Source organism: Balaenoptera acutorostrata, chromosome X, assembly GCF_949987535.1.
Source record: "Balaenoptera acutorostrata chromosome X, mBalAcu1.1, whole genome shotgun sequence".
NCBI lineage: Eukaryota > Metazoa > Chordata > Mammalia > Artiodactyla > Balaenopteridae > Balaenoptera > Balaenoptera acutorostrata.
Window position 1 is genome coordinate 117,565,140 of NC_080085.1, and position 8,722 is coordinate 117,573,861.

General features: G+C 45.0%; 1 protein-coding gene across 1 annotated transcript; it reads right to left on the bottom strand.

Annotated features, from left to right (window-relative positions):
- Positions 1-4,577: 4,577 nt before the first annotated feature.
- LOC130706403 (integrator complex subunit 6-like) lies at positions 4,578-8,463 on the bottom strand. Its single transcript, XM_057538285.1, has 4 exons — positions 8,329-8,463; positions 6,376-6,750; positions 5,405-5,498; positions 4,578-4,643 (listed from the first exon to the last, which is right to left on the bottom strand). The coding sequence occupies exons 1-4, from the start codon at positions 8,456-8,458 to the stop codon at positions 4,595-4,597; spliced, it is 648 nt and encodes a 215-aa protein (XP_057394268.1). The 5' UTR covers positions 8,459-8,463; the 3' UTR covers positions 4,578-4,594.
- Between the last annotated feature and the right edge of the window lie 259 nt (positions 8,464-8,722).

Below are 8,722 nucleotides of genomic sequence, written 5' to 3' on the forward strand. Positions count from 1 at the left end.
CCTGAGGGTGGTTACTCTTCCTGGGAGAGGGCTCTTACATGAATGCGCTATCCCAACCCCGGGGGTGGATGGTTGGTTCCTCGTGGGCTCTGTCTCAATCTCTGTGGGATGGGGCTATTTCTGAGGTGCTCTATCTCAGCCCTAGAAGGGAACTTTCCATAAGTGCTCTCTCTCTCTCAGTCCTGAGGGATGACATTTCTTGGGGGCTCGATCTTGCCCTTGGGGAGGGATACTTTCCCTTGGATGCTTTATATCAGCACTGTAGAGGACTCGGTTATGTTGAGGATGGTTTCCTTGGTTTCTCTATCTCTGTCCTGGGGTGGGGGATGACTATTCTTTCTTTAGGTGCTGTATCTCAACCTGCGGGGGACACTTCCTTGGGTGTTCATCAGGGTGAAGTTGGGGGGGTGCTTTCCTTGGATGCTGGACCTCAGCCTGGGTTAGGAACTCTTCGTTGGGTGCTCTATCACATGTTTAGGAGGGCAGATTTCCAGGAGGTTCTGCCACTGTGGTACCACAATGCCTTCCCTGTCATTCAGTGATCCACTTCCAGACTTTTCCAACAAGGTCTCAGTTTCAGCTTGGGGAGGGTGCAGTGGGATTCTCATGGGCGCTATATCTCAGCCCGGGAGGAGTACTTTTTCTTGGTGGCTCTATATCATGTTCCAGAGCATGGAGTTCCAGCAAATTCCACTGGTGTGACACTACAACATCTTCTCTGCCACTCTGTGAGCCACAGCTGGGCTTCTCCAACATGGTCTGGATTTCTGCCCATGGAGTGGAGGGGAGTGAGTCTTTCTCTAGTGGGGGGTGCTCTTCTTTGGGTGCTCTGTTGTCCATTTGGGTGGGAGGACATTTCCTTGGATGCTGTTTATCAGTACTGCAGGTTGTGGCTTCTTCACTGAGTGCTCTCTCTCAGCTCGGGTGGGGAGAATTTTCTTTGATGTTCTACCTCAACCTGAGGCTCTTCTTTGGGAACTCTCTCAGCTGTGGGAAGGGTCAAATCAGTGGCTGCTTTATTTTAGTCTTGGAGCAGGGTGCTTCTTCCTTTGTTGCCCGGCATCAGCTCTTCAGTTGGGGTGGGGTGGGGGGAATATCCTTGGGTGTACCATTTCAGCTGTGGAGGGATATCTAATTCGGATATTCTATGTCAGTCTGGGATAATGGCTCATCGTTAGCGTGCTTTGTATTACTTTTGGGGTGGGAGCTCTTCCTGTGGTTCTTTCTCTGTCCTGGCAGACGACTCTTCCTTGGGGAATCTGTCTCAGCCCTGTTAGGTACAGGCTTTTCCTTGGATTCTCTATCTCAAACCCCAGGTGGCTTGTCCTTGGTATTCTATTTCCGCATTGCTGGGATTTTCCTTAACTTTGAGGAATAGGACTTTTTCTTGAGTGCTCTATCCCCTGGGGAGGATTCTTCTTTGTGTCCTCTAACTCTACCCTGAGAGGATCTTACTTGGTGCTCTGTCTCAACTTGGAGGGGGTAGGGTGGTGGAGAATTGTACTTACGGTGCTCTCTCTTTCCCGGGAGGGGTTTGAAGTCTTCTTCAGGTGCTCTAAGTCATCCATGAAGAGGGCTCTTCTTTGGGTCTCTATCTTAGCTCTGTAGGAAAGACTCTTCCTTAGGAGCTCTATCACAGCTCTCCCTGGTGCAGGGGCAGTGGGGAGGGACTTTGCCTTGGGTGCTCTATCTCAGCCTGGGCAGAATTCTTCCTTGGGTGCTCCTTCTCAGCTCTGAGCAGGAGAGTCTTCTTTGTGGGATCTAACTCAATCTTTGGGGCATTCTGCCTTGAGTGCCTTAACTCAGCCAAGGTTGGGGGCGAGTGGCTTTCCCTTGAATGTTCTGTCTCAGCAATGGCTGGGGGATGGGGGTTAGGGGATGGATTTCCTTGGGTGCTATAACAAATTATCATAGACTGGGTCGTTTATCAACAACAGAAATTTATTTTGTACAGTCTGAAAGCTGGAAGTTTGATATCAGGGTGCCAGCATGGACAGGTTCTGGTGAGAGCTCTCTCCCAGGTGTGACTTCTCCTTTCATCCTCCATCGTGGAAAGAGAGCCAGCTAGCTCTTTGGCCTCTTCTTATGATGGCACTAATCCCATTCCCATGAGGGTGGAGCCCTCATGACCTATTACCTCCTAAAGACCCCGCCTCCAAATACCATCACACTGATATTAGGGTTTCAGTATATGAATTTTGAGGGGTGGGCACATTCAATCCACTGCAGGTGCTCTATTTCAGCTTTGGAGATAGTGACAGCTCCTTATATCTGCTCTTTCTATGTTTAGAGCTCTCGACTTCTTACTAGACAATCTCTTGATACTCTATTCCCCGTTATAGTCAATAATTCTTTATATTAAATGTTCACTGTTCAAATTACTATCTGGTTTCTGAATCTTGACTCAACACAGTCTGAAACAGAATTGGTGCCGTGCATGGTCCCTAAGGTAGACCCTTAGGATGAGATTTGGGAACTTATTTGATTGTGCCTTTGGGCTTGAGTACAGTGCTCTGCTTCTTGCTAATGGGAAATGGGATGAAAGTAATCCATGGCATGAGGTGACATCACAATTTGTAAAAGTGTCATGATGGATGACTGCCATAAAGCGCCAACTGAAGTAGTGGGGAGCCAGTGTATCAAAATGGTTCCAGCAATGCACAAGAGTTCACTTGCATCATATACTCACAAATATATGGTGTAGTCTGTCTTTAATTGTAGCCATTCTGGTGGGTGTTTAATGGTATCCCATTATGGCTTTAATTTGCTTTTCTCTGATGATTAATGAGTTGGAGCATCTATTTATGTTTAGTAGCCATTTGGATATGTCCTTATGAAGTACCTTTTAAGGAATTTTGCCCATATTTGGATTGTCTTTTTCTTATCAATTTGTAGGAGTTCTGAGTTCAACTCCTTTGCTGGATGTATATACTATGAATATCTTCTATGAGTCTCTGATTTACTTTTTTTTAACATCTTTATTGGAGTATAATTGCTTTACTTTTTCAGTCTCTTAATAGTGTCTTTTGATGAAAAGAAGTTCTTAATTAGATCTGACTAGTCAATCATTTTTTTTCATATCTTATTTAAAAATCTATGCCCAGAGTCATGTACCACAATGTTCATTGCAGCTCTATTTACAATAGCCAGGACACGGAAGCAACCTAAGTGTCCATCAACAGATGAATGGATAAAGAAGATGTGGCACATATATACAATGGAATATTACTCAGCCATAAAAAGAAACAAAATTGAGTTATATGTAGTGAGGTGGATGGACCTAGAGTCTGTCATACAGAGTGAAGTAAGTCAGAAAGAGAAAAACAAACTCAGGAAATGGTTTAATAAAGACATTGTTAAAAAGATTTTTTGTCTGCATCCCAAATTTAAATTAAAAGTTGTATGCAAGATTTTAAGGATGCTTTTTGTGCATATATATCAATATTCATAGATGGTACAACACTGGAGGATATCCATTTTTATAAAGACAGAACTCTAAGAGGAAGAAAGTGGGAAATTTGCCGTTAGTATACTGATATCTGACTAATACTCAGTTTATGTTCATGTTGCCTCACTTTTAGCCATTTCAGATTGTTCCTAGCCCTCAATAGGTCCGTGATGGTTGTAGGAACCAGGCAACCTACTACATGTCATCTGTAATTCTAAAATTACTGTTACTTCCTCTGAGAAGCCATGTCTGTGCATATGTAAGTATGTTTCAGTGGGGCAGTATAATCAAGAGGATTTTTCATTTAACACATGATCATTAAAATGAAATAATTTTTTTCATAGAAATCAAATCATCAATTCATTGCCTTTATTTAACATTTAACTTTTAACTCCTGATAGTCTAGCAGAGCAGTCATGTACCACAATGTTCCCTGCAGCTCTATTTACAATAGCCAGGACATGGAAGCAACCTAAGTGTCCATCAACAGAGGAATGGATAAAGAAGATGTGGCACGTATATACAATAGAATATTACTCAGCCATAAAAAGAAACGAAATTGAGTTATTTGTAGAGAGGTGGATGGACCTAGACACTGTCTTACAGAGTGAAGTAAGTCAGAAACAGAAAAACGAATACCATATGCTAACACATATATATGGAATCTAAAAAAAAATGGTTCTGAAGAACCTAGGGGCAGGACAGGAATAAAGACGCAGATGTAGAGAATGGACTTGAGGACGCAGGGGGGAGAGGGTAAGCTGGGACGAAGTGAGAGAGTGGCATGGACATATATACACTACCAAATGTAAAATAGCTAGTGGGAAGCAGCTCCATAGCACAGGGAGATCAGCTCGGTGCTTTGTGACCACCTAGAGGGGTGGGATAGGGAGGGTGGGAGGGAGACGCAAGAGGGAGGAGATATGGGGATATATGTATATGTATGGCTGACTCACTTTGTTACACAGCAGAAACTAACACTGGAAGGCAGTTCCCTTGACTAAAACATCGTAGGATATTCAACAATATCCCGTTCTATCCTATAGCACGTAAAAAGTATTCTTTGTTCCTCCTTGGTCTTTGTGTTAACATCATGATCTGCTGTTGATGTGATTAACGTTGTTGAGAAGGTGATGGGATTCTATTTTATTCTAGTAGCTTCTCAAGGTACTGAATTAAGACTTGTCTTTTGAACCTAAAAAAGAAAAAGAAATTTTATTAACCAAAAGGTCCTTAAAGCATTTATGATGCGCGAGGCACCGTGCGGGGTACAAAGTGGGACTGACCATTCACATGGCAAATAGAAAATGTATGTTCGTGTAAAGATAGGGCTTAGCTAATACCGAGAGTACCAACTGACAGCCCAGGCCCACCTCAGAGTGTGAGGAGTCCAGAAGGCTCCACAGACCTGGATGAATGAGTTGGCCTCAGGTAGTATTAATCTAAACGCCTCTGGACACAGCTGTAACTATGACTGAGGGCCAGGGCTTAGGAAAGCAAGGCAGGACTTCCCTGGTGGTACAGTGGTTAAGAATCCGCCTGCCAAGGCCGGGGACATGGGTTTGAGCCCTGGTCCTGAAGATCCCACATGCTGCAGAGCAACTAAGCCCATGTGCCACAACTACTGAGCCTGCGCTCTACAGCCCGCGAGCCACAACGACTGAGCCCGCGTGCCACAGCTACTGAAGCCTGTGCACCTAGAGCCCGTGCTCCACAACAAGAGAAGCCACCGCACTGAGAAGCCCATGCACTGCAAGGAAGAGTAGCCCCCGCTCGCCGCAACTAGGGAAAGCCCGTGCAGAGAAACAAAGACCCAACGCAGCCAAAAATAAATAAATTAATTAATTTTTAAAAAAAAGAAACGAAAAGCAAGGCAACACCAATCCCTCCGCCTGTCTTGCCTTGGGCCCGCCTTCTTAAAAGAAAATACTATGAAGACTTCCTCTTTACACCCACCTTGCAGCTTCCTTGATTGTAAATTCAATGAATTGTTTCCTCACTGCACGAGGTCCTTGCACTCCTTCAAGCAAAATGAAAATTCTTTCATACTCTGCAGATATTTTAAAAATTAGTATTTTGAAAAACATGGATGAAAAATAAAATTCAGTCTTTACACATCATCAGTAATCATTCCTTGTGTGTGGAAAGTTAGGTATAATTTGTATTTGAAACTGTCAAATCAAGACATCTGCACATATCTGCTAGGGAAACTCTAAACACTAATTAAATGTGGTCCGCTGAATAATGGCCCCCCAAGTTGTCCATGTCCTAATTCTGAGAACCTGTGAACATATTACCTTATATGGCAAAAGAGACTTTACTTTGCAGATGTGATTAAGTTATGGCTCTTGAGATGGGGAGATTATCCATGCTTATACATGTTGCCCAATGTAACCACAAATATCCTTACGAAAGGGAGGCAGTAGAGCTGGTCAGAAAGAAAAGATGGAAGGGTGGGAGCAGAGGTTAGAGAGGAGAGAAGGGGCTAAGTTGCTGGCTTGAAGATGGAGGAAGGGCCCACGAGCGAAGGAACACAGGCAGCCTGTAGAAGCTGGAAGAGGCAAGGAAACAGGTTCTCCCTAGAGCCTGCAGAAGGAACCCTGGCCTGCCAACACCTTCATGCTAGCCCAGTGAAAATGATTTCAGATCTGACTTCCACAACTCTAAGATACTACAGTTTTCAGCCACAAAGTTTGTGATAACTTGTTACAGCAGCAAAAGGAAACTATTACAGCAAGTAAGGGGAAAAAGAGAGAGAAAGGTGTATTGGGTCTTTTTTAGGTAAAGCAAGAGGAATCATTTTAAATTATGTGAAAACCCAATACTTCCCAAAAATGCACCTCAAGAGATACCTTGAATCTATTCTGAATCCTAAAAGGAAAGGGACCTCCCATTACATTACTGATAGATCTTCTGTCACTACTTACTTCGTCCAAATTTTCGAACTTCCTTCATTAACTGGTGTTTTATATCAGCATTGATTCCTTGTGCCATAGCAGGAGTTATTTGCAACGTATTTGGCCCAGTTTCCAAAGCAGATGTTACTGACACTTTTCGATCCTCTACAGAGACATTGCAGTTCTTGGTTCCTCCTATGAGTGCATTACTACCAGGATTGTGCATCAGGCCATCTTTCCTGAGACTAGTGAAATCATCAGACAGAGAATCCACTTGGTCGGGTGGGATACTATCTCCTGCCATATTCATAAGCTCTGGGGCAGCAGATTTTGACAAGAAGCCATCGGGTGAGATTTGACCATTTTCCATCTTCTCCTCATGAGCGTCGTGAGTGACAGTAACATCTGGAAACCAAATTAACAAGTGGAGCTGTGACGTAGGTGCATTATGGCAACTCCACAGGGACAGCCCGGCGCTCCTCAGTTTTGAGGAAATTGTTTCATAAAGCAAGCGGATGTACCAGACGGAGCCTGAGACCCCTCAAATTGAGCGCAGGAAGGTAATACGACAAACGCGCTTTCTTCTCTTCACGGCACCATGAATACGTATGGAAACCAAGTAAGACAGTACAACTGCTAAACAGTCTCAGGTCCCTGGTGCTGAGGGTTTAGCTGCAGCTTGTGCTTTACAAGCTGAAAAGCAGCAAGTCTCACTTGGTGTCATGATTTCTGTCATTTACCTATGAAATGCCATGCTCTACCGAGCTTGACATCAGATTACATGCCCCCACCCCCCGCCAAACTCCCGCCTCTCTCCCTCCAAAGTTCTGAGGACACAGAGGTGGTGGCCATTGGATCTGAAGGCTCTGTATGTCCCCCTTCACCCCACCCCCAATCCCTGTCAGTATACGATCCTCCTCATCCATCTTTTCTGTCTCAGAAAAGTGAGTTTCTTTTTACTCCAGCTCTGACACCTCTCCTCCGTTGACTCGTCCTGCTCTGTGCCGGGCACCGTGCCAGGAGCTGGGGAGAGGCAGCCGACAGGACAGGTGGAAACAAGCCCCGCCCTTACGGAACCTCCATGCTCATGCGGAGGCCAGGCAGTGAGTGCACAATGATCCAACAAAACAATCACAGTTTGAATTCGTGTTAGGGAAGAAGCAAGCAGGGACGGGACAGACAGCAGGAGGGGGAGCCCCAGTGGACCACGGGGTCGGGAAGGCCCTCCTGAGGAGGTAGGTGTCCTTTGGGCAGAGCCTGGAGGAGGAGAGAGAGCCGGCCTGTGCTCATGCAGAGGAAGAGTTCCAGGCTGCGGCAAGGGCACGTGCACAGACCCGGGGAGGGGACTGGCCAGGGAGCACAGAGCAAAGGACAGAGGCACAGAGAGCAAGGAGGAGACGACAGGCCACGCGTTAGGAGAGGATGGCGGGGCCAGGTCGTGCACAGCTGGTAGACCAGCGTCGGCAGTTCGGGTTGTGTTCTGAGTGCCTAGGAAAGGTGATGATGGGTTTTCAGCATGGATGTGGCGTGATCTCATTTCTGTGTTGGCGTGATCACTCCGGCTACAGGGTTAGACAGTGAGGGTCAGACTCTAGCAGGAACAGGAATCAGATCAGGTAAGAAGCTATTGTAGTATCTTGTTGAAAGTTCATGTCGGAGTGGAGTAGGCAGAGAAAAAATGGTGGGATTCAGGAATCTTTACAATAAGGTTTACAGGGAAAACGACAAGGGTAAGAAGAAAAAAGGAATGAAAGGGGGTTACAAATATGAGAGGAAAACCAGCAGGTCACAGAGTATAGGAATCCAAGAAAGTTTCCATGAAGGAGAGAGTGAACAACTGCGTCAAATATGGCTGAGAAATTAATGGCAATCTCAGCCAAAACTAGTGAGATTGATGAGAACAGCTCCAGTAAAGTGGAGGAGGCAGAATCCAGACTCTACTGGGTAAGACCATGAAGAGGAGGTGAGAACAGTCATTCTTACCATGTTCCATGGACACGGATGAGGCCCCAAAAGAGTATCCTCCCTCTTCTTCCTGTTTCACGGACAGCAGGTCCATACTCATCTTTTCCTTAGATGAAGAAGGATTCTCGGCTTCTCCACAAAGTTCCATTTGGTTTTCAGGCCCTACAGTAAACTCTGCTTCATGACGCATCATTTCCTGAGAAACACCAATGCACATGTCCCATTTGCAACAAAACTCGAACAATCACAAAATTGCAAACAGTTTGCATATGTATATATAACCAAGAAGTTGAATCATTAATTTGAGTTTTCACCATGGTCCAATATTTACCATACCTCAACAAATACTCTTTTCAGAAAATGCAACTGAATTTTAATCCAGTCTATAGTTTAAAACAGGAGGAAGCTGGGA

Bases quoted from the DNA above. Each gene is read 5' to 3' on its own strand.
- LOC130706403 (XM_057538285.1), bottom strand. From the start codon at position 8,458: ATGGAACTTTGTGGAGAAGCCGAGAATCCTTCTTCATCTAAGGAAAAG. The intron at 6,751-8,328 runs GTAAGAATGACT...TTTGGTTTCCAG, and splicing joins ATCCGTGTCCATGGAACATG to ATGTTACTGTCACTCACGAC. The intron at 4,644-5,404 runs GTGGGTGTAAAG...TTTCTTTTTTAG, and splicing joins ACAATCAAGGAAGCTGCAAG to GTTCAAAAGACAAGTCTTAA.